Source organism: Brachycentrus maculatus, unplaced genomic scaffold (genome assembly GCF_059751285.1).
Source record: "Brachycentrus maculatus isolate JH-2025_06_01 unplaced genomic scaffold, ASM5975128v1 h1tg001032l, whole genome shotgun sequence".
NCBI classification, from domain to species: domain Eukaryota; kingdom Metazoa; phylum Arthropoda; class Insecta; order Trichoptera; family Brachycentridae; genus Brachycentrus; species Brachycentrus maculatus.
Genome location: NW_028281744.1, coordinates 130,910 through 157,658, shown reverse-complemented (window position 1 = coordinate 157,658; position 26,749 = coordinate 130,910). Strand labels below are relative to the sequence as shown.

At 29.9% G+C, this 26,749-nt stretch overlaps 1 protein-coding gene across 2 annotated transcripts in view; it reads right to left on the bottom strand.

The window, feature by feature from the left end:
• LOC148299636 (lachesin-like) overlaps window positions 1-26,749 on the bottom strand; it is a 141,066-nt gene that overhangs the window by 16,954 nt on the left and 97,363 nt on the right. For both annotated transcript variants that reach the window (XM_088275860.1, XM_088275861.1), the window contains exons 3-4: window positions 4,717-4,823; window positions 3,338-3,523 (exon numbers count right to left, since the gene is read on the bottom strand). In XM_088275860.1, coding sequence (XP_088131986.1) covers window positions 3,338-3,523; window positions 4,717-4,823 — 293 coding nt within the window. The remainder of the gene's footprint in view (window positions 1-3,337; window positions 3,524-4,716; window positions 4,824-26,749) is intronic.

The window sequence follows — 26,749 nt, the reverse complement described above, 5'->3', positions numbered from 1 at the left end:
GCTTAATACACTATATTGTCTCAAACACATGAAAATATTTTTTAGTATTTGTGACCAATGTGAGTAATAACAAATTTGTTACGTAAATAATTTATTGCAATAGTTTCATTTGTATAAAGAGTTTCCCCAAACATCAAATGGTGGTCAGTACACTAAATTCGACCAAACGGATGCCCATTAAATCCCGTGTTCCTGGAATATTACCAATGTTATCACTGTGTCCAACTTCATTAACTAGACCCGGAGTCAGGGACCACCTCCCCATTCCCTTTGTTCCCCTGGGACATCTTGTTATATCAATTAAACATTACATCCCATTGAGAAACGAACATGCCGTTAGTGATAGGATAAGATTTGGACCATTTGCTACATGGGACTACTGGATTGTTTACATAATGAATAATTCAATTATTACTCATATTATTGGGAATTAGGTGTACTTATTTCAATTAACCTTAAAATATTACATAAACTCAATCTGACCTATCGACGTTATATATGGAGATATATAGTAATTCATTGTTAATCATAGCAGTCTGTAAAACTTCTGAATTTTACCTGTATTCCAAAAAGATAAATAATGATATTGTTAAAAATAGTACTTAAAAATATTAATAAAAATGAACTTGGAAGAGGCGAAGAATGTTTGCAAAGATAGTGGCGTCATATTCTCTCTGCCTATCCCTGCGGGGAAGCGGTGTGATGGTAAGTTAGTTAATTAATAAAAATAGTCCAAAAAACAAGACATTTTATTTCTTATAAGCTTTGTCCCTGGCATTTCTGTGGCTCAGTCTAGTTAAATAGAAAATTAAGATAATAGACAGCATACATTTCTTATACGTATATTTTCATAATGTTTGTGAAGCAATTAACATCACAAATGTATGAAACAACAATTCAAGTGACAGCAGCTATCAAGAAGGACGATATACCCCATGCATAATCTTTTGTTTTGAGTGTGTTGATGTTATGTTTAACAGGTGGTGTTGCCAATACGGTAAAAAAATCTATTAAAAAAAATACCCACCATTTGTTACATTTTTATATAATTAAAAACGCGCGTATTCAAATGCAATATTGCGAAAAAATTTCAAAGTATTCGGTGGAAAACTTAAGGAAATATAAGATTTTGATGAAACGAACATTCAGATTATTATTTAACGATTAAGTAAAAAAAGAGAGTGCTTAAAAAAAATGAATATGATTAATAGAATATGTAATAATGATTAGTAAATATGTTCTTACAGTAACAATTAAACGTTTAGCCTTTTCTCGGTTAAAATGTAAGAGATCAAATAATATTATATTATCTAATATGCAACTTGAAAGTTACATCACCAGGGTGTATCTACAATCTACAGTGCATTACTATCTATGTTATTTTAATGGGCTTTGGGAATTATTTGTTGAAAGCAAAGTCCAGCAAACATTGCCTGCAGCTGCGATGATATCGAGGGGAGAAAAAGTGGGGGTAGAGTTTGAATTTATGTCAAATATGCATGGAATTTCAAATACTCTTGAAATTTTGATTTAGTTATAATTTAAATAATTAAACCTTGCCTTCATCGATTTTACAATTTAAAATAAGGGAAATTAAAACCGGTTGGAAATGAAATAGGTGACGTTGAATTATTTTCGAAGGGAGAACTAACTACTGGACATTTAACGTTCAAGGAGGTGAATGCGTACGAAAAGCAAACACAAGTTTTGTTGAGTGTTCGGTTCAGATTGTAAAGCCATTTCAAGAGCCTACCAGGATTTAGCACGTAAAGGAGTTAAATTGGAAGATTTCAGCAACGGCAATTTAAACGAATAGTGTTTGATATTTTTTTTTCTTTGAAATTATACAACTTTTGATAAACAACTAAAAATATTCACGTTGGACGAAAATTACTTAGTGTTGAAAAAAAATCTACCAAAAAATTATCTTCTAACCCTTATCGTACCCAAAAGGGCATAGGAAAAGGTGGTATCGATGGCGTTTTTTTGTTGTTTTTATTTTTTATTTAATATAGTATATATTGTCGTTACTTTATCAATTCTTCTTTTAGGGGCAATCTATGATGATAATAAACAATATCCAAGAATTAAATATGAAACAAAAATGTGATTGTAAAAACATGATGTTTAAATTTTATTAAGAATGAGTTTTTTTATAAAATTTTAGATAAACGACATAAGAATTTTATATTATATGTAAATATTAAGAAAACCTGTGATTTTAAATAGGTTTATTTCTTATTCATTTAGCACTAGCTCTGTGAAAAATATTAGTTTTTCAATATTTAATTAAAACAGTTTTATAACACCACTCTTAATTTATTAATATTATCGCCGTTATATTTTCACTTGTTTTATGAGAACATACGTAGTTCTCAAACTAGACGTGGGTACATCTATAAACTCAAAATGTGGTCTTAAGTGTTTTATGTTTATATTTAAATGGCCTATTTTCATATAAAGAATACCAATTAAAATTATTACACCTTGTTCCATATAAAGGCCAAATTATGAATTATCTTGAAAATTTAGAAATACAAAAAAACCTGAATTCTAGTAATAATTTATTAAATAATATATTGTTTCAAAATTCTTCGCCATTGCTTTCAATTTTTCCTTTGTTTTCAAACTCCGTTCCTTGACTAACCCCTTCCCCTTACTTTCCCCTCTCCTTATTTATAGAAAAATTTTATATTTTATATTTTAGTTATTATACAGACCTGAATGATGGAAGTTTAACTTCCGAAACATGTAGTCTTTAATAAAAACTCAAGTGGTAAAAAACAAAGTGTTTTCTTTAATTATTAAAGAATACCAAATTCTGACAATAGTATCAAGGGAAAAAAACTGTATTTCACTATCATATGATTTAAAAGGCATAGTTTAGTACTTCAAACCTCCGAGATGAGGACTCTCCGGATAACCGGAAACACATTGCGTGACCGAGTAAGAAATACCGACATCCGGAGCATATGTGTAAGACGGAGGATATCGTGAGGTGGGGACGACAACGAAGGCGATACTGGAATGATCATGTAAACAGAAAGTCAGATGACAGACTTCTACGTATCGCCCTTCAAGGAATCCCTGAAGGACGCAGACCCCCAGGTAGACCTCCAAAAAGGTGGAAAGACAGCTGGGAATCAACATCTCAAGAGCTACAAGCGGAGGCACAAACAGATCCCTAGGATCTAGAAAAAGAAGAAGAAGAAGAAGAAGTTTAGTATCAAAAGGCTGACATTTTTGTATATTGCCTTTTAATTTTGAATAAAAGTGTATTTTAAGTTTTGTTTTAGGAAATCACAAAGTCAAATCATAATAAATATATATCCGATACCTGACTCTTCATCGGATCCGTGTTGATCTGACACATGTACTGGCCACGATCCTCTTCCTGCACGTTCCTGATGTGAAGGTACCACGTAGAGTGGTCACTGTGGGACACAGACACACGTGGGTTGTGTGTGATCACGTGGTCGTGTATTGCTTGGATGGCTTTCGTGTCTGCTTTCACCCATCCCACCTGATGACAACGGTTGTTTTCTTATTTTATCAAAAGACTTATTAGTTTTTAGATTACTTTGAAATGGTTCTATTGGTGGAGGTTTTTTTAATAGTTAAAAGAGAAATTCAATAAAGAATTCTATGGAAATAGAAACATTTAATAGTAGTTCACATTTATATCATTGTATACTAGAAACCATATTAACCTAGAAACCATAATAATTTTTTTATTAAGCTTTTTAAAATTATTCATGACAGATTGAAGTGAAGTGACCTTTCTGTACAGGTTGATAACTCTTACTTTATCTACAGTTGGCAGTTTATGGTCAAAACTCTAATAGTATCAGAAATTTCGTCACATGCATTTATTAAAATAGTACCGGACTGATAATTATAATAAACTTAGTTACGACAAAATGTACTCCACTATATATCAGTTTAATTAGTTAAAGAAATTTTCCAACTCAAAGTTTTACTGTAAAGTGAATTTAAAGGTTTCTTCTATTAAACATTGTTAATTTTGCGGTATGGTAATATAATGCTCTCATTATCATTCATCATTCACTTTGTGTAATACCACTGTAATGACCACTAATTCGTTCAGAATAATCATTCTTTCATCAGGTCATTAAAATTTATTTAAAATCCCTAAAATGCACACCAAGTCCTACCAAAATTCATTTTAAAATCGAACCTGCGATATGTGCAATGTAATGCTTAATGAAAAATACATCAATAATGTTTCTTTTAATACGTTTAAGAGAAATATTGTTGATGTCTATTATACTAGTTGATAAAGAAAATTTCTATTATTTGATAAAAACATGAAATGTGACTTTATTATGTAGTTATACTTTTATGTACATGGCAGTTTATTTTTATTTTTAGATAACTTAAGTGAAAACCTCTTATTGGAATGTAGATTTTTTAAATTTTATTCTATTATGTTACTTTCGTTAAATATTCTGTTGGTTTTCCAATAAATATTGATAAAAATGAAATTATTATGCGCTGAGATTTAACATCAAGTCCACTTGCATAAATATTTCCATTGTAATTCCTTTGTCTTCTTTCTCTCTTTAGAATTTTTATCTTTGTATCAATGTCAGACCGTAATGTCACGAATCATTGTTTAATAAAGTGGTATTACACAAAGTGAACGATGAATGGTAAGTAGTGTGTTTTTAAGGTTTTTTATTTAAAATTTGTTACCCTGTATCCTCCGAGATGAACCACCAAACATCTGAAGATAGCATCCCTTCCCACTGGCACTGTCAGGTTTGACAGGGGTTCTCCAAACTCGGGTTGGTGTGTTATCCCTAAAACAAAAAGAAGTCACGTTCAATAACATTTAACCAAAATACAATACTTAAGTTTGCCTTCTTGTAAGCGAAGTTCACTGAGGGCTCAAAATTAATTATTTCGAAAAGTTATAATTACAACATAAAATTAATACTTTTTAATCGTATCCAAACAAATCTTTGAAATATTTTATGTAACATAATATACAAAAAATTTTAAATCTAAAAAATAAAATCTAAAACATCTACAGAGTGGATTTTTCTTAAAGGCGAAGAAAAACCCACTTTCTTTTTTTTCTTGAAGAAGATTAGATTTGCTTATAATTTATTAAATAATTAAAGCACGAAATTTCCCATTTTATTTAGTGATTTCCCATTTTATAATTAAAAAAATAACAATGATGTTAAAATCTCTTTACGTTAGATTCTATGGTTATTTTATAACTACGGCAGCTGGTTTTGATATAAATAGTTTCTTTTACAATTCTATTTTAAACTAAGCAAAAATAATAATAATAAAACAGTATGAAAGTTACATACTTGTATTAAAAGAACACAAATAATAAAAAAATATAAAGTACGACATTTTGGCGGTTGGTTGAGCTTCAGTAAAAATCTCAAAATATTTTTTGTAAAACCAAACAATATCGATTTATTAACAATAATTATGTGTTTAAAATTTTCAATCAAGTTATGCAGGTAAGGTTCAGTATATTTTTTATTTAAACCTGTTCGCTCTAAAATCCATCACATTATAATAAAGTTATGTTAAGAATAATATATGGTAACTCTATTTTACTTTTCGTATTACGAGAGTTAATAAAAATATAAAAATAAAATATTTAAAAAAAACCTCCACAGTCAATAAAACATTTGTAACTGGTGTAATTTTAAAGTAACTTAATTTTAGGGTTAAAATCAACTGTAATTAGATACAGGGATATCCGTTTTTTTTTTTCATTTTACATAAACGACTTGAAAACATTGTAAATATTTGTTCCGTTTTCGGAAATTTAAGGCAAACAAGATGGTCGTTAATGAAAACCCATTATTTTTTTCAGAGAAAGAACGTTCTTTACGGGTAACCAGTTTCATTATTCCCCTTCTTTACTTGAAGTTTTTCCTTTTTAAGGAATAATAAGGCGTCATAAACAGTATTTATGCAAATTGCAAAATATGAGAATCACTATTTACCTACCACGACCAGGATAAAGACGTTTGAGCTCACACATAATACCTACTTCTATTTTCCACAACATTTTGAGAGGTCTAAATACTTGTTCAAAAATCTAGGTTTTCTCCACTTAGGGGTTAGTTTTAATTTTTGACATCTCATCAAAGATGAAGAAAAATATGAAGGTCTGGTTAAGTGATCACTTTATACACGTGCAAAATTCACCATTCTACCCGTAATTGACAACCATACTACTAGAAATTTTCAATTTTCATATATTCACGTTTCCAATATTCGAAATGGAGCAAACCGTTAAAATAAGTATTTTGTACATTAAAAACTTTTAACCTTTTAACCTTTTTATGGTATAATAATATTCTCCTTAATATTCATTGTTGTTTTTGAAAAGATACTACTTAAAAACACTATTTCACGACTCCCGGGTTCGGAATAACCATTCCAACATCAGATCAAATGTCTTCCTTTGACCTAATGATGGAATGGTAATTCCGAAACCAGTAGTCACGAAATTGTGTTTTTAAGTGCAATTACATAAAATGAGTTATGAGTGATAAGGAGAGAGTTGATAACCTAAGGTTCAAATATTAGTTTAAATTATAAAATTAATGCTTCAACTTTCTAATTTTCCAAGTATAAAAGAGTGGTTAAATAATTGATTGACTAATAAGTATATAATTTTTTTAATTTTTTACATCGTGTGGTTGTAAAATAATATTGAAAAATAATTAACATGGTTTTGTAAAAAATAAAGAAAAGTTAGTTGAAAGACACAAATAATAATTAAATTCGAATGGTGAAATGTGCTTCGACTTTAATATTGTGACCGGGTAAGTAATGTGTATTTTGCACGGTCTGCTAGGATCCATGAATTGTGTTGTTTATTACAGTAAATACACCCCATTTAATTGCTTTCTATGCTCCAAGCATTCTATTTCTTCCAGTGGGATTCTACTCCAACAACTAAACTGAAAATTGGGCTGCTGAAAAAAAACCTGAAATCCAATACGTGAAATTATCCTCCATCTTATTGTTTTTAAATTAACTTTTTACGATACCAATCGTCCTGTATTAACCAGATTTTTAAATCTTTTTTATTGTAATTGAGATAGAAAATATCGTGTGGAATCTTTCAAATAAACGTAATTAAATATAAAGTTTGATTTCGGTTTTCTGCCTGTAATCAGAGGATGATATAAGTATAAAATTTAGTTTAGTTAAAAGTAATAGTGAAAAATATTGTGTACATATTGATAACATATTTTTTTTATACTTTTTATGAGAGTAAGAACGTTCAAAGTAATTTAATGAAGTAGTTTGATTTCAGTTTTTTGTCTGTAATAAGAGGATGGATGATGTCACTTAAAAAAATTTAGTTTACATATACGTAAATGTGAAAACTTTTGTGTATTATAACATGTTTGATATTTATATTCATATGTTTATATTTTTAAATTTTATATGAGAGTAAAAATATATATAGTAATAGAATAAAATCGTTTGATTTCTATTTTCTTTGTGTAATAAGAAGATTACATAACAATCATAATTTTGTTAAGATATTCGCGTAAGCGAAAACGATTTGGTATAAAAACAAAATATATATATGTATATATATATATATATATATATATATATATATATATATATATATATATATATATATATATATATATATATTTTTTTTTTTTTTTTTTTATTTATTTTTTTTTTTCATGAAAATATATCTAAAACCATGTATGGTAAGGATATTCAAAATATTTTTTAAAAGTATTTTCACTGTTGTTTTCTGCCTGTAATAAAAGGATAATGGAACGTTGATATGAATTTATCAATTTATTAATTTATTGAATGATATGAATTTGTTATTAAAGTTAGGATATAGGTAAAACTAAAACGGTCATGTATAAAAACATTTTCAGTATATTTTTTGAAAACATTTCCGATATTATATGAGGACTTTCGAACTTATGAATTTAAATTATTTATTAAAAAATATATCAAATACTTTGTCGAAACATTAAAAAAACTATAAGATAGTTTCATTTTAGTTTCAACCTTGTAAAAAGACGAAGATATGATATTAGCAAAAATAATAATTTCAACGAAAATCTTTCCGTATGTTAACATGTTCAATATATATTTTAAGGATGTGAAATATTTTGTGTGGGCTTTCAAATTGACGAAATTAATATGTATGATTTAAGTATTGTGTCCATTGTAAGAGAATTATATGACTATGAAGATGACGATAAAGATATACGTATTAGCGAAAACAACGAAGCATAAACACGTAGTCAATAGAAATGGCAAAAAAATACCATTTTCGTATTTAAGTTCATAATGTGCAAATATAAACAAAATAATAGGTAGCTGGGATATTATAATAATTGGATCACGTACTTTGTCCTATTTTGAATGTGTCGATAAAATAAGTATCTTTGAAACATATCGTATTTGACCCGAAGAACATCCGGACTCCTGACATGGATCTATTTACACTTAAAGTACCCTATATCCCTTCTCTTGAATGATACACGCGTTAAGATAGCAAACAATGTTGAACCCTTTTTATTGTGAAATATTCATATCTCCATGTGACATCGTTACTCGAGGAAAGATTTCCTCCCTGGGGAATACAATGGACGCTCCTGATTACTATCGCGGCCATTCTATTACTTACAAAACTCTCAGATAGCTGGAACGTTGCTTCGGGCAGTTTTCGAGGGAATATAAAATTTGCTTAAGCTTCCGATTCCGAGTGAGCAAACACGACCGTACCTTGCACGAAGCTTTGTATGCTGTGACGTAACGCTTAAACACGGTAAATATCAGACTTCAATAATGTTATGCCCAGAAAGTGCTAACAAAAGAGTATTCTTAAAACTTGATAGCAACAAGTTCCAGCCAATTTACATGATATCTCGCTAACGTCAAATTGACCTAAAACTTTTTTACGTAAAATATTATCAAAGGAGGCGGAATGCTGACAGAAGAAATTTCCTTTTCGTATTTCTAGGAAAAGCTTCAGTCATTACATAGGGTGTAATTTGAGTTTTAAAGTGAAGAAAATATTAGGAAAATATTTCTGTAAATATTTTATTTTTTCATTGTATTTTTCCTAACTTAGGAATAATTTCAATATTCTGTAGGAAACTTCTGTCACATGGTAATAATTTAAAAATTACTTTTTCGTTTTTCAGAATTTTGGGGAAGGAAATCCCGATTATGTTTTGACGAATTATTTATGACATTTTTATCTAACCGGGGAATTCGAGAAACTTTTTTTAAACGCGACGCAACAAACTCGTAAATTTCTTTCATTCCTTATTTTTTTTAAACTGGCAAAATATTTATTTTGTATTCAAAGAATAAAATCATTTTTATCACAATAATATAATTCATTAAAAACTCTTGATTTCAATAAATTAAAAATAATATAAACATCTCAAACGAGGTGAGGTACTTTATTATAAAAAGGTTTGATAGGTGTCTGATTACTAATTAATTGCCTGGCTTATTACTTTATATATTACTCATGTTTAACGGTCATCATTCTGCTTCCAAATTTTCGTATCAAAAGAACCTTAATTTTTTTAGACGTTTACAATAAATCTTGATTTATGTCCATCGAGGATAAAATGTAGCATTTGTGTGCAATAAAATAAATAACAAATTACTTTTCATTATAATGCATAGAGAAGGCTACAAATAGAAAGAAAACCACTTAATCGGTCTGTCACCAATACCATTTTGTGAAGATTTTTTTGCTTAAATATAAGAGTCTGTATTAATTAACAGTTTAAGCAATAGAACAAAATCATAGTGATTTTTAGAACATAAATCTTATTAGCGGATTAAGAACAAGTAAAAACGAGTGAAAAGGCACATTTGACAATTTTTTTCTTCTCATTTATCATCAATATGTTGTGGTTCGTCCGTCCCAAATATCGTCCTACCCATTTCTGATGAAACTTTAAGTTTACCAACGGAAAGGAGTAGACAAAGGTCTTGGTACCCAACATAGGGTCATTTGAATAGCTAGAGTCAGTTTGGTGTTCCTTCTTATGATTTTTTGCTTGGGGGCGGTTTTTGGGGCGTAGGAGGCTAGGCAATATAGCAATATGAATGGGTTCGAATGGAAGCCTAGAGTCTTAAATTGGACCTACGAATGTGGTGGGAGCTTTAAAATGCCACTTTCAAGTGAAAACAAATAAATAATTTTGTGGGGTTAAGGCAGTCTCGATATTTTTTTACATTTAGTAATAAGTAAATGCGTTGAGTAAATATGGTAATTTGCCTCAGCTTTGACATCAATTAAGGCTATAAAAGTAAGACCAATAGTTTTGTAAACGTAACGAAAATCATTAAATCCAAACCTAAGTCTCTAATAGGCCACCTTTTCACGAAGTGTTCTACCCCTCAGACCAAATACCACCGCGTAAGAAAGCACGATTACTCCAATACAACCCCAAATGGCATTTGGGAATTATGGTTCATCCCTTTTATTTGTTTGGTATGTTACACCTTAAATCGGTTCAATAAACCAATCGTTAGTTAAAGCCTTTAAGCCGATTACTGAGTTTTTTCGACTGATTCAATACGTACCTACTGGAAAACAAGGGGTTTATTTCCGATAACGATTTATAAAAAAAAAATACGATAAAAATCATCATGCAATCAAGTTTTGGAAAAATTGGCCCATAGAATTAAACTTCCTTTTGTTAATTTTATTTATTCTTATAAAAATACATATTAAATCCAAAATCACCATTTGACATTAGAAAGAAATAGCTTATGCAGGTATGTACTATTATTTTATCTGCCTCTGTAGTATTATTGTTGGAGGGTTTAACTTTTGCGGTAGAGGCCCCAGGTTTGATTCCTAAATAAGTGAAAATCAATACCTGATTAGTTTAATACTAATATTGCTTTAATATCAATCTGGACCGATTCCTCTTGTGTACGACTGATCACCTTACCTTCATGAAATTAACGATTTAATAAAATAAAAAACAAATACAAACAAAAAACAAAAACACTGCGTTGTACCTACTAAACTTAGATTTTCTTTCCGCTTAAAATATAAATAAGAATAATAAATTTTGATTGAGATAATGACTAATTACATACATTTTGCTTTTTTTGACAATTTCGAGTTCCTATTTACATATTTTTATTAATTTTTTTATTTATTGATTCGGCATTAATTTTGTGGAATGATATGTTGATTTTTTTTTTAATTAAACACTTGAATATACCACTTAATGAAATTTAAATTGCAATTTAAATTTTTTTTCTCATGAAAAAAATACATAAAATTTTTATTTAAATTTTAAAACAATAATTGTTTCTGATAAATTATTAATATCGAGTTATGTTTAGTATTCATCTCTAAAATGTTCGATGATTAATTCGTATCAAACTAAATGAATTTAATTAAACACATTACCTAACAGACAATATGTCACACGTATTAAAAAGCGAGAAAGATATAAATTTCGGTGATTTCTAGTGGTTTGGTACTAAAAACCTTGGCTGAAGAAAACCGGTAAACAATGCCAAACAAAAGTGTTGCAAAGGGATGATGGGGTCAGACAAAGAAACAAACAACTCAAATAAGAGTAAACAAAGTGTTCAGTGATATTGAACTTATATGTAAAAAGGATTGTTCTTGAATCACTAGAACTTCACTAGAGACATCTATTGGTGAGATGTAAAGAAGCTTTTTACTAAGCAGAAACTCTTATATTAAGTTTCTGCTTAATAAAAAGCTTCTTTACATCTTGTAAAAAGGATATTCAAATATTCGAAAAAGGCATTCTAAAAAAAAGTTACTTTGTACACAAAAAAATCATATCGCATATTTGTGTGTTATAAATATACTTCCTGTAATACACCTTAAAAATAACCTTTGAGCATGTATGTATATAAATATAAGCGTATATATGTATATTATAACCGAATAGTTTACGGTTGTACAAAAAGCTTTGTTACATACGAGGTTATGTAAGAGCACAGGATAAAGACGTATAGAAAACTCATAAAAATATTTTTACGACATTGAGATTTATTTCAGAGGAATATTTTTTTGAAAAACTCCTTTTAATTCAGAGCCTAGATACTATTATCATATCTCGACGCCTCGGGGTGGATCCTAAGAAGGGGTAAAGGGTAAAAGGACCCAAGATGGGACATTTACTCTCTTGTTACACTAAGGATAGTTTTTATTATAGGCGTGACGCAGATGTGTCGTGGACCATTACGCTTATAAATATATTTCCTTCAAATTTTCTTTCTTCCTTATCCATCCTTTGAAAATAAAGGGACAAGATATGTACCTATCTGTGCACGAGAAAGGCAAAAAGGGTTGCCCAAAATGGTGTATGAATCTTAATAATACCAATTTTATAAATGTTTCCTCTTTGGAAATAAAATTATCAATAACGAAGGTCTATATATTGACAAAGGGGTACAAATAGAAACGTGTATTTTATTATTCTCAATGAAATTGTTTATTTACAATCAATATAAAATGAATTTAAGTCATCTTTCATTTAATTTTTTATTCTTCTAGTGAATTATATATAATATTTTCATACAAGCAATATTATTATTTAACTGGTTTTTATTTAAGTTTATTTCAATTCAAAATGGATATTTGTATGTATTGCACATACTATTTTGTCCACCTCCGTTGTGTACTTGTAAGCGCGTTTGGCCATCGTTATGGAGGTAAGGGGTTAGATTCCCAGGTAGATTAAAATAAAAACGGTGATTTTCATTCTCGTATTAATCTTATGTCACCCTGAACTGATACAACAAGCACAGCACTGATCAGCTTGCCTTCATGCAATAAACGATCAAGATAACACAGTGTTGATGCGATGCAGTTCTTTATACACCACAAGGTGTAAGGTGTAAGGAAAAGATTATTTGAAAAATAAATATGTACATGAGTAAATGTGACTTCCTGTATCAGCCTCCTAATTATCATGGGTCCTGGAGTTGATATCCAGGAGGGTCAGAAAAATAATAATGAAAAATTAATGTGTCTTTCATTCAAATGTTTATTAAATATTACCCTGGACTGGTACCTGAATCGCAGGACAGATTACTAAAGGATCAAATGAACTATATGCGTATGTGTGTGGGTGTGTGTGTGTGTGTGTGTGTGTGTGTGTGTGTGTGTGTGTGCGTGTGCGTGTGTGTTTATATAAAATTATATTATTTTTAAAATTGTTCATACGTATTCTATTTTTCCACCCTATTATTATCACGTAAATATATGAAAAATCATTGGAAAGAAAATTCGTGCCTGATTACACATACTTACATGTGATTCCGACCCCCGCAGCAAACAATGTTCCTCCCCTAACAGTGTATTATCCATCCACCCTCAAAGAAAGTTATTCAATTACCTCTATGTGAGCTTCTCCCGCATAATATTCTGATGTAAGGGTAGAAAACCCCTGAACTATTTTAATTCAACAAAATTTAAATGTAAACCTGATTCTGTCGCAAGAATTACAAATATTACCTAACTTTTATTACTTACCTACGTATCTCCAAATTAGTTGATATATGAATATATAACACACTCTTAAATAGTCATTAAAAATTTACCAACAAAATTTCAAATTTTGCTGTTCCGCGTATCAACCTTTTTTGTAATATTATTACAATATAATGATAACGCGGACGTGGTAATAACTTGAACATTACTTTAATTCTGCAAAAAATAAGTAAATTAGGTTTCTTTCGATAACATTAATTTATTCAAAAGTTTTTTATGTTTCATTGAAAATTAAAAAAATCTATATATTTAAATAAATGCACATACATTAAATGCTAAGATCCAAATACCAGAGCTCGAATTCCGATTTCGTCGGATTACCTTAGTTACAGTTTTAACGACATAATGACGATAAAGCTTATATTATTTTCATTCGATAAATAAAAATAAAATCAGTTATTTTTCAGTAACTTTATCTTTCTCAATATACATATCGACGACTGGTTTAAGAAATCAAAAGTCATATTAAATAAAAGTGCATTTAACATTTTCTTTGCAACGAAGTTTAATCTCTTACTTCCGTATGGAATCCCATCCCAGGAGAGATTCACCTTCAACATTCAGACATCCAGGAAACCAAAGAAGACTTAAATTCTATAAATATTTTTAAAAGAAAAACGAGTAGTGTTTAATAACAAAATCACGTGTTTTCATTAAAAAAACATTGTGTAATGGCTTTTATTTTATTTTTAGACATCGTGCGGAAATGCTTAAAAGAACAATCAATTCAAAATGTCAGCCAATTTTTTTGGTATTTTTTTTAAATCCTATGGGGTTGAAGTTTATTTCATCTTAGAATTTAATGGTTCGTATTTTTACTTTTAGCGGCAATTTCAGGTTAAGTACTTTACACTTGAAAAAATCTGAATCAATTTAATTTATAACCCTTTTGGTGTGCTTAAAATATTAAGATATTGCTTTCGACTAAGTTATAGTTAAATTAAAAAAAAATTGTATGTGTTTTAAAATAAATATTAATAAAATACTTGTTTGGGGCCACTTATTTGAGTGTATTATGTATGCATTATATGTAAGTACAAATATACGACTAGTTTAGGAAACTAGTCGTGTTGACGTGAATAAACTTTTAAAAAAACGCTCTTATAAATGTGTTTTATTTTTATATTTAAAAAAAATAGATTAACATCATTATTATTGTTAAATAGATGGGGATGAAATATATACCAATATGGCTTATATGCTATTGTTACATTTTGTCATGTATAAATGCCATACATTGCATATACATTCAGATATACATATGTACATGGAAAAAGTTGTTTAATTTTTCAACTGATGATTAATCACCTCACATTTTATTAAAATTAAACACTTCAATATACCACTTTAAAGAGTTTTATTTATATTTACGACTAGTTTCGAAAACGACAGATGTTTTCATCTTCTAGTACAAATTTAAACCTTAATTTAAATTGTACCAGTTTTAATTTAAATTTTAAAGTATTAATTTGTACCAGAAGATAAAAATATCTGTCGTTTTCGAAACTAGTCGTAAATATAAATAAAACTCATTAAAGTGGTATATTCAAGTGTTTAATTTTAATAAAATAATCATGTCATTCCACAAAGTTAATGCCGAATCAATAAATAATATATAAATCACCTTGTTATTCCTTTTATAGTGTTCTTTAAATGTTATTAAATACCCTGTCACATTTTCAATACGAATTTTTTCCGAATCTCTAGAAAAGTTTGCTTTTTCACAAATCGACCTTATTGCGGGAGTGAAATGTAGTTCCCACCGAGTAAAAGACAATATCAGCCTTAAACCGGGTTAGCTGGAAGGAAGGCTTGGGACGCCACGGGATAATGGAAGATGAGAATGATTTTTTTTTCTCAAAATAGAAAGGATTTTTTTAAACTTCGTAAAAAAGCTGTTACGTGAATAACAGAGTTTCTCGGATCCTCTCTCTTTCTTTCTCTCTCGTGTAGGAAACATCTTTGTGACGTCGTAAATAGTCGTCGTGTATAAAAGCCCAAACAAGCGGGAAAATTACATTTGGTAAATATGAAAAGTGTTACCTGAGATGGAAAACTTTGTTTATTAAGACTAGAATTCTGGTGAATTTGTGGAAATACAATGATCAAAACGGCCATAACACAAGCTTCATCACTAAAATGTATATATTATTTTTAGGTTTATAGTGAAAACAAAAAAAAACGCATTTCAATAATATTTTGTTTTACTGCTATGCAGCGAATATAAGGATAGCCAAAACAATTTTATATAATTTTTCAGCACCCTTCTCTACTTAATACAACAAAATAAAAACCATTAAAAATACGCGATTCGCTGGAAACTTTTAATTTAATGATTTTATAAATATAAATTTAAAATCTAATAACCTTTATATATTTTAATAGCATAAGCATTATATTACAGGTTATTGTATTTTTTCCTTTTTGTGAAGAAAAGGAAAGAAGATGAGTTTATTTTTTTTGGATTCGCAAAATACGTGATGATAATGATCTTTATTCAAGATACAACCTTCATAAAAGTTGAAAAAAAAAACAAAAATCAAAAACTACAGTTAGATCTCGTTGTACGCTGTTCCGCTTAACGCTGTATCTGCAGTAAGTAGGACAAGTATTCCTCGATATTCTCAATTTTTTTGACGATTTTATTGCTTTTTTACTTGCATACAGTCTCACAGCTCGTTGGATTTAATCAAAGGACATTTTATTACAATATATATGTAGTTTTGAATTAAGATGACCCTTTTTAAGGCTATTCCGGTTAGCGTTGTAACTCATTGGAATATATATGTATATATTATAAAATGATTTTCAAATAATTATCCCGTAAACCGTTATTTTTAAGGGGTAGTTTTTATACTTGATAATAATTGATGTTTATTTTTCCATGTTGAATATTTTAAGTTCATATCATAAATAAATTGAGGATAAAATAATTAAGTGGTCACTTCAACCAGCCTATGATTGTAAGCCCTGTGAATACTTGGATTTTTCATATTCTTATTTTTTTTGTTGAGATATCAACAACAACAAAAATTATGTAAATATCTCTTTTATCTTATTTTATATAAACGTGGAGCAAAACTCCAAATTTATCAACGAAAATTTAAAAAGTGAAAATATTGCGAATAAAAAAAATGTTAGCAGACATCGACAAACCTCAAGTCTTTAAATGCTCTCAAATTATAAGAGTCTTAAATGCAATAACAACAATTATTAATTTAATTTTATATTTTTTTTACTTTTATTTTATTTCCAAAAAGTGAAAACATGTATTACTTTATTTTAAAATATCCCTTTGTTTTTAGAAGTTGACCTGAAAAACTGCATGAAATAGTTTTAATTCTTTTGTATCGTATTTTCTCAACCATTCAAAGATAAAATCCTTTCAACCTACAAAACTTTCCAGTATTTTTGTACTCGCATATTTTGGGAAAACAAGGTCAGGACTATTTCTACCCCCGCAAAAAGATGGGGTAAAATAGTACCAGTTTGTAAGTTACTATGGCCGGTGAATTACTAGTAACATTGTGTAGGGGAAAGTAAAGGGGTGACAGGTAACATCAATAAATTAATCCCAACATAATATTTTCCATAAAGGTTCTACTCCTAAATACGAGTCGAAATATTTAAAAAAAATCTATTTCGGTATTGAATTTACAAGTGAGGATTTGGAATGTATTTCAAATAAAATCAGAAATAAATAAACTTTTCGGTTAATTTACCTTCAAACCCCTTACCGCACCCCAATGGTGCATAGCCAATGTATCATATAAACGCAGTGTTATCTTGATCGCTTACTCATGACTGAAAAATGATCAGCCCTCCGCTTCAGGTACCAGTCCAATGTAATATTGAATAAATGTGAGAGTAAAAAAATCACTTATATTTATTTTACCCTCCCCTGCCATTACTCTACGAAGGTGGACAAAAACGCCAACGCAAAAATGCAAATTCGGTAAATTTTAACTATTATTTAATAAAATATTTCAAGTTGATATTTGGTTATAAGATTCAATTATTAGATTATGCTAATGGCAGACTGGATTATGTACCCTAAAAATAAATATCATGAAAAATGATAAATCTTTCATCTCAACTTGAAGCATATATAATAACTTAACCTAAAATATTTAATATTGTTGAATGATTTCAGAATTTTATGACGTACAAATAATAAGATTTATAAAAATAACGAAAAACAATTTCCTGTTAAATTCATATTCGCAGAAAGCAATTATTAAGGTTGCATTATGTAAAAAAAAATAGTTGTAAAAAAATGTACTAATATGTAACAAAAGAGGCATTTTAATGGTGACGTATTTTTTTTTTAAAGTTTCATTAAAGTCCATATTAATATCTCAAGTGTCAGAATTCTTCTTGCTCCCACGCCTTAAAGGAGGCAATACGAAAGTCTCGTCTTTTAAAATAATTACGACCAATGTTTAAAATTGTTTAATTTGCCTTAAGTTCGCCTTTGCCATATTCTCTGGACATTTTCACTCCAGAGGTCCCGCAGAATTCCTCATATTAAAATTAACGCCAAGATTCGGCAGAAATAACGCGGAGAATTCAAAATTAAAAGCGTCCATTGTGAGCTGATGGTTATCGCCGACCCTAGCGGCAAGTAATCGAATTAATTTTGACGTTTGGAGGGCAAAACGGCGGGAAGGAGGGATCAAAGCGCGCAATCGGCTGACGGCGGATGGCAGCTCTCATATCAATTACAGACCCGCGGTCGCAAAGAACGTTTAAAACACTTGTAATTTGGTTTCGTCACAATTCAAAAGTAATTTTATTTCCCGCAATCGAGACAAAGGCATTACTGTATAATTGCGCTCCGTGATTTCCGAGGAATCTCTTTACGCCTTGTGCGCCTTTTCAACAGCAGTTTGCGCTAATGTCTGCCAGAAGAAATTATTTTCTAGTAATGTTTTATGCTAATGACCATATATATTTATAAGTATTATAATTTTTGCAGTGATTTAACTCTTACATATGCAGATTTGTAGGAAAGGTGAAATAAATATGATTGGACACAAATAATATATAGGTAAATGAAGATCAGGGGAAGAACATGAATTATGTTAGGAAAATTAGAAGAAACAATCAAAACATCATTTAAGAATAAAATAAAAACTGAATTAACAGCAACGATGAGGGAGCTCGGTGTTGCATACTCATACTCATGCAAAACCTCTGACAAATTCCCTGATATTACTGATCCTTTATCGCACGCAATGGTGCATAAGTCATTGCATTAAGTCGATGCAATGTTTTTCATATTTCTTTATACGAAGTAGGTACTAGTCCTGCGTGATATTCAATAAATATTTGAATAAGAGAAACACTTATATTATATTTTTTGACCCCCCTGAATATCGAATCCAGGACCTCCAGCATGGTTACCAAATATGCTAATTAGGAGACGGACAAAGACAAGACGCATATACCTACCTAAATATATATTATATATATATATATATATATATATATATATATATATATATATATATATATATATATATATATATATATATATATATATATATATATATATATATATACATATATTACATATAAATGTGTGTATGTGCATGATTTCACTTTATTTTTTATTTTTTATAATATTAACATAGATAAAGGCACTTACCCACATGCTTATATCGTAAAAGGATCATTGTATATTCCCCTTGAAATAAAATACAAAGTAAACAACATGGAATTAGAATTTTAAATAACTATCCCTCAAATTTAGTCAACGTATTTCAAACGTGAAACAAAAATAATATCATGGCATTCTTCGTGTTTTATTATTCGATTTTGCTATAAGTCAACCTTCCCTGTTCGGGTAACCAGACCCCCCCCCCACAACTCCCCCCGAGATACATTATTCATAGTCCTTACTTTGGCCGAGAGGGTTCGTACATACACTTACAAAATGGTTCATTCTGCTACACAAAGTAGACGGAGTTTCTTCAGTTAGTTTGAATGTTCAATGCCCTTTGCTCAACGACAATGGAGAGTAGCTTAAATGCGCAATTTGCATTGATATTCCTCCACTGCGATTTACAGCGATCTCATGTTTCATTTTTAAATGAAAAGAATAGTCCTGTCAGTATTTTTGTGAAAACAAAAGTTACAATACATTAACCGTTACGTTAAAAACTATATATACACATAAAATTCAGCATGATGTTTTTTTTGTTATTAATCGCTTTGTTTATATTAAATATTAACTTTTACTTTAATTATTTTTTTTTATTTGTTGTGACATCTTAAAATAGTAGATAAATAGTAATGATTTTTTAAAAATAAATCGAAATAACAGTAAAATCTTAGTTATCAAAATTAATTGGAGATGAGGGTAGTGCTTATAATCGAATAAAAATCGAGGAAAGAATGGAAAGTATATCTGAAAATATTGTGAATCTATTGAAACATTATTTAAACAAATATGCATACAATACTTCAAATAGAACCCAGGGTCGTTGGCCCTACAATTTCACCGCCCGATTGATATTGGTGCTTTTGTATTTATGCAGGGCTTGTTTTATATATGAAATAATTTTTGTTTAGCTTAATCTGGTAAACAAAGGTTCTAAGGTAATATTATATTTCAATATTATTATTATTATTTTTATTATTTTTTTTATATTTTTTTATTTATGTAGCTAAACAATTCTAAGTGATAGTTTAACATAAAAATACAACTTAGTAACTCAAAAATCTGTGTTGGATTTAAAAATTAATACATTAATTATTATTAATAGCTAAGTAACACTTTGTCCGCCTCTGTAGTGTAATGGTCAGCACGCTCGGCTACCATTCTGGAGGTCCCGGGTTCGATTCCTAGGGGGGTTAAATAAATAAAAGTGATTTTTTCACTGTAATATTTATTCAATATTACCCTGGACTGGTACCTAAAGCGGAGGGTTGATCACCTTTCCTTCGTGTGTAAACGATCAAGATAACACTGTGTTCATATGAAGCAGTGCCCTATGCACCATTGGGGTGCGGATAAGGGTTTTATTATTTTATTATTTTTAAAGTAACATTTGCACGGTCTTACAAATTTAAGTGTCAATCATAATACCATATTTCTTTTTAATGTTATACACTATATTATCATCCGTTTACATCATAATGAATATACTGAATATAACATCACACCATATTTTCAACTTTACGTATTTAATGTGTTACAAACCTGCATTGGATGGTTTTACTATACAACTACGATTGAACTTTTTTTTGTACAAAGCTGTATAGAAGTATAGTTTGTTCCATTTAGCAGGAACATTTCATTTTCATCCTTAAATTTTTATCAAAGCTAAAGTAATAAAAGTTGATGTCTTTTTTGTCAGATTCTTTCTAAAATATTTAAACCCCCAAAAATAAGTGCGATTGTATATTTACACTGTTATAATTATTTCGTTAAAAATTATATGTTTGTCAAATACAATTTTGGGAAAAGCTAAGTATAATTTAAGCTCTCTCGATTCATTATACAACAATTGGATATTTATTATTGTAAACCTGTATAAGTTTTTTTTGCGAGTTATTACTTTAACAAAATAATAAACGGAAAAATATTTGGCGGAATATAATATTTTCTAAACTATTATGAACTTAGTTCGCCTCCATAGTGTAGTGGTTAGCGCGCTAGACTACCATGCTGGAGGTCTTGGGTTCGATTCCCAAGAGGGTCAAAATAAATATTAGTAATTTTTCAGTCTAATATTTATTTAATATGACCCTGGACTGGTACCTGAAGCGGAAGGCTGATCACCTTTACTTCGTGTATTTAACGATCAAGATAACGCTGTTTCCGTACGATGCAGTGCCCTATGCACCATTGGGTGCGTATAAGGGTTAGAAGAAGAAGAAGAAGATTATAAAATTTGTGAGTACAAAGGTGCTTAAATTATAAATTAGGCACTTAAATGTATAAATAGATTTTAGAAAATACTGGCCGTACCTTTGCGCGGAATAATTATTTATTATGAATCCTTATTAAAGCAGCCATCCGAAATAATCTTTAAACGGTTTAAACCTCACCGGTAGCGGTGGCCATACAAAATACAAATCCGATTGGCCACGCATAACCCCTACAGTCATTAGGCCACTCATACGAGATCGTAATGGTACAACTTACTAAACAACCATCTTCATAATTTAGAAGTCTGACAGTAATCCGAAATGTTTACAGCGCCCGCCCATGGAGATTAGGCGGGGTGAAGAAGGACCTGTTGAACCGGCCCTGGAAGGGTGAGAGGGTGGCCGGCGCAGGGCGGGCGGAGAGAGTTCCGGACGAAAACAATGACACAAGCCTCCTTAATGACACGACTTAAACGTTCGTGCAGGGGTGTCTTAACTTTTACTTGCGGGCTATTCATTTCGAAAGGGCTTGGGTTTTTACTTTGATTTTTAAAGTAGATTGTTTGAGTTGGTATTATTTTAATTACTTTTTAGTAGAAATAATACATTTTTAATTAATGTTTTGCTTAGTAAATACCACTATTTCTTAAAATCTACTGTGACATACGGTGTTTGAAAATGATGCGGAATGCATCAAAACACGTGTCACAGTAGATTTTAAGATATTATGGTATTTATTAAGTAAAACATTAATTAAAAATGGATAGATTTTACCACAAAGTGACTGCCGAATCAATTAAAAAAATAATACAAGTTAACACGAAAGTACACTACCAATTGTATTTTTGTCAGATTTCGCTCTTGTATAAACGTGAATAAGAAAAATCTGATTATATTTTTAACATCTCAACATAGATGAAGAAGAGTATTCTTCATAAGTCCATATTCTTCTTCATACTCCTCTTCGCGAGTGTTTTTGCCTTGAATATTCACTCATGAATTACAATACATGAAATTATTGTAACTTTAAACATAAAGAGTAAATCCACTAACAAGTAGGCATAAGCTATAAAACTTAAAAATTTGAAGCCTGAGTAGGGTCATGAAAAACGGTGTTGCATAAGCCGTAGCTGGATTTTAGAGAAACTTGGACGTTAGGTAATTTAAAAAAAAACATATTTCTCTTCATCTATATTGATGTGCCAAAAATGTAAGAATTAACTCCTAAGTGGAACCCAGATTTGTGAATAAGGATTTGGACACGCCCAGGAAAGTTTTGAAAAATCTGATTTAATTATATTTGATGTCTTAATTGAGATGAAGGATCTTTCTCAATAAAACAAATATGGAGTCCTGAGCATGCGCAAGGTTAACATCCTGGCATCGACTGGGTTAATTAATCGCGTTATTACTATGTTATGTTCGCCATTAAAAAGAAGGAGAAATAGAACATAATACGGCTTTTTGAAATCCTCAAGTGGTACGATACCATATCTTAAGAGAAAATAGTTTGAGTACCACTGAAAAACTGGTATGTTGTGTTGTGTTTCAGCCGACATCGCTTAATAATAAGAGTGACACTCGACTAAATGTGTCGCTTTGAGTGGTTCACTCGGCTTGTATGATAATGCCTTTTGCCTCTTGCGACTGATCGTCAAGGACTCTTAATCTTTATGTGTTTAATTAATAACATTTCACTTAACTGTTCAGGTTTATTTAACTTGTGGTACGTTTCAGTGGATCGGATTCTAATTACTTTCCTGCTTTAACGTTTATTTACTATAAGTATTTTCAACCTACAAGACTAACTGTCGTATACCGTTATATACAAATATACATGATAAACCATTTCATGGCTTAGTTATTAATTTTAAAAAGCAACATGTAAATGTATTCTGATTCTGAAAATTTTGTCTATGCACTGTTGTAGAACTTCTGAAAATACCATTTGTTATAAACAAATATCAAGAAAATAATTCTAGAAATATACGATTCCAGTATAATATAAGCTCTACAAAATATAACATCATATTTCAGAATTATAAGCTTAAATAATAAAAATGAAAATTGTATTTTCTGACGTTTCTCATGTGTGTGATTATAATCCAGGATTTGGACCTCACATACTAATATAAGATTTTCTGCTTGATAAAAAGCTTCTTTACATCTCACCAATAGATGTCTCTAGTGAAGTTCTAGTGATTCAAGAACAAGGTTTCTAAATTGGTTCATGTATAAAGAACTTCCAAGAATTTGAGTAGTGTGGTTGTCAATAATGGGTAGAATTGGTGAATGTTACACGTGTGTAAAGTGATCACTTAAACCAGCCGATGACGGTCGTCAGCCCCGTAAATGCCCAGACTTCCATATTCTTCTTCATCTTTGATGAGATGTCAAAAAAAAAAAAAAAATCAAATTTCAGCGCCAAGTTAAGTAGATTGTTAATTATATGAAGGCAATATGAGAAGTGTTACATTTAAGATTTTATTAAATGGAAAATAGTTGACGAAAATGTAGAAATTTTGTTTGATGGTAGGAATAGCAGAATATAAGCAATGGCTAAAGTAGCTGATGCAAGTTTTACTTTGCTAACATGTAAGCATCTTGCAAGGATTTGTACTCTATGAATAGGCTCCTAAATATAAACGAATTGTATATTATATGTAGATTAACAAGAATATATCTACAGAGAGTATGGAAAGTTATATGATATTCAAATGGTGATGTTAGGAAGGAAGCAAGCTGAGATAAGTATTATCGATACAATTAAGAAAGGTGTGTTGGAATGGTTTGGGCATTTAAATCGAATAAGTGAAGAAAGGATAGTTAGTTAACAAATTTATGAGGCGAATGTGGCTAGTAATAGAAACAAAGGAAAACCGAAGAAAACTTGGCATGATCAAGTATTTTAAATACTTTAAAGTAGCCAAGTCAGGGGTTGGAATAATCGGTGCGTATGTATGAGAAGATGCATGAATATAGAAGGCGAAGATTGTATGCAAAGACATATTGGTGTGGCATTCTATTATCTTTTTCTACACTTGCGGAGAAATGGCGTGATGGTTAGATAGACAGTTAGAGTATTTATTTTGAGAAATGTTTCTTTATTTTTTTAGTACCCTAAAAACTGACGGTTCGTTAGATGTCTCTGTTTGGGAGATTTCCGTATATCTGAGTAGTCGTCTCAGCTCAGTCAACAAGCTGCTGGTCCAATTCTTAGATGATAAAAGTTTCAGATCTCAGTTATTTTTTCCTCTTCCATTTACACCGATACATTTGTTGTTTTTTTCAATATCTTTTAAATTAAAAATGTAATAACGTAAGAAGAACGAGAACTAGGTGTTTTCGAATTATGAAGAAAAGATTATTTCTTGCGAAACGAATTGTATCATTTTCTGAAAAGAGATACTTACTCGGTATCAACTTATTTCCTGACTTCAAACGAAACCGCAATTTTGGTACAAAGGACTTCTTTCTTTCTTTATGTCCCATTGAATATGTTCCCGGTGGCCGTATTTCCCTTACGAAGCCTATTCATAACGTCTCTAATGATGACAGTTCCGCTATATTGTGCAAGTGCAGCCATTCAAAAATATGCCATTGTACCCCTTGCTGGCATGGTGTCAAAGAATATGAGCAATTTTCACCCCCCATCCTCCATCCCCCACTAAGTACCCGCCGATCTGAGTCTGCAGAATTGCCAATTCATTGGAGTCGCGACTTTTTAAGAAAGCCTTTATTCATTTTATTTAATTTCTTTCGGGTTTCATTTTATTACTACAGTGTAAAGGATAGTTAGTGATATCAAGCATGAAATTTAATAGTCATGAGTGGATTCTACTCTTAAAAAAAACAATACAGATGTTGCCTTATTTTAAATTTAAGATTTACTTGGCACATACTAATATTTTTTTAAATCTATTTTAACACACGTTTCGAATCATTTTCAAACAATTTTCCTAAAAATCAAATCATATTAATAAAAAAGGCAAAGGCGTATTATTATACCTTATACATCAGCTACTTTTTATACATACTAGAGAAAAGAGTCGTTTTCGATAAAGCTATTTTTATTTACAAACTCCATCTTATTTTTGTACATACATATTTGTAGAACTTTTAAGCTTTGTTTTTCAATCTAAAATCTTCTTCGTCGTTTCTTGCTGCGTCCTTCAAATGTCGTTTTCATTTAAGAATTCACTTTTGATTCTTTAGATTATCTTATTTTCGTATGCTCCATTAATTTATATGGAAATTCATCGGTATTCAAGTGGTTGCAAAATGTTGTAAATAAATTATCTGGTCAAATTATAAGCTTTAATAATAAAAATGAAAATGGTCTTTTCCAGCGTTTCTCATGTCGCTCACTCCTTTCAAGAACGTCATAAATCAAAAATCGTCAATTTTCAGTTGTGCATGTTTTCGGAATGCCCAGAAAATGTACTACATCCCAGCAAAAGAGGCATATTTTAAACTTAATATTTACCAGCTACAGGGCAGAAAATGTTGTTTTTGCATTTTGATGAAAAGGTATTGTTTAATTATTTTTTAAAAATATAATAAATATTTTTCAAATGGAGAAAAAACCTTCAGGTTTTACCTAAAAAGATCTGTTGTATAGTAAAAAGTTCAGTAAGTGGCTTCATATTTATTTTTAATACATTGTATTATATTTTTCAACTTTAAAAACGTTCTCCTGAAAAATCAAGTTTTTTGATTTATGACGTTCTTGAAAGGAGTGAGCGATGTGTGTGATTATAATCCAGGATTTGGACCTCACATACTAATACAAGAGTTTCTGCTTAGTAAAAAGCTTCTTTACATCTCATTAACAGATGTCTCTAGTGAAATTCTAGTGATTCAAGAACAAGGTTTCTAAATTGGTTCATATATATAGAACTTCCAAGAATTTGAGTAGTGTGGTTGCCAATAATGGGTAGAATTGGTGAATGTTACACGTGTGTAAAGTGATCACTTAAACGAGCCTATGACGGTCGTCAGCCCCGTAAATGCCCAGACTTCCATATTCTTCTTCATCTTTGATGAGATGTCAAAAAATAATATCATTATCATCATTATTAATAAATTATTATTAAACATCGCTTTTGTAGTAACAATACGAATAGTAAAAAAAAGTAAAAATAATGTTAAAGTAATAATAATATGTATATATATATATATATATATATATATATATATATATATATATATATATATATATATATATATATATATATATATATATATATATATATATAAATATAAATATATATATATATATATATATATATATATATA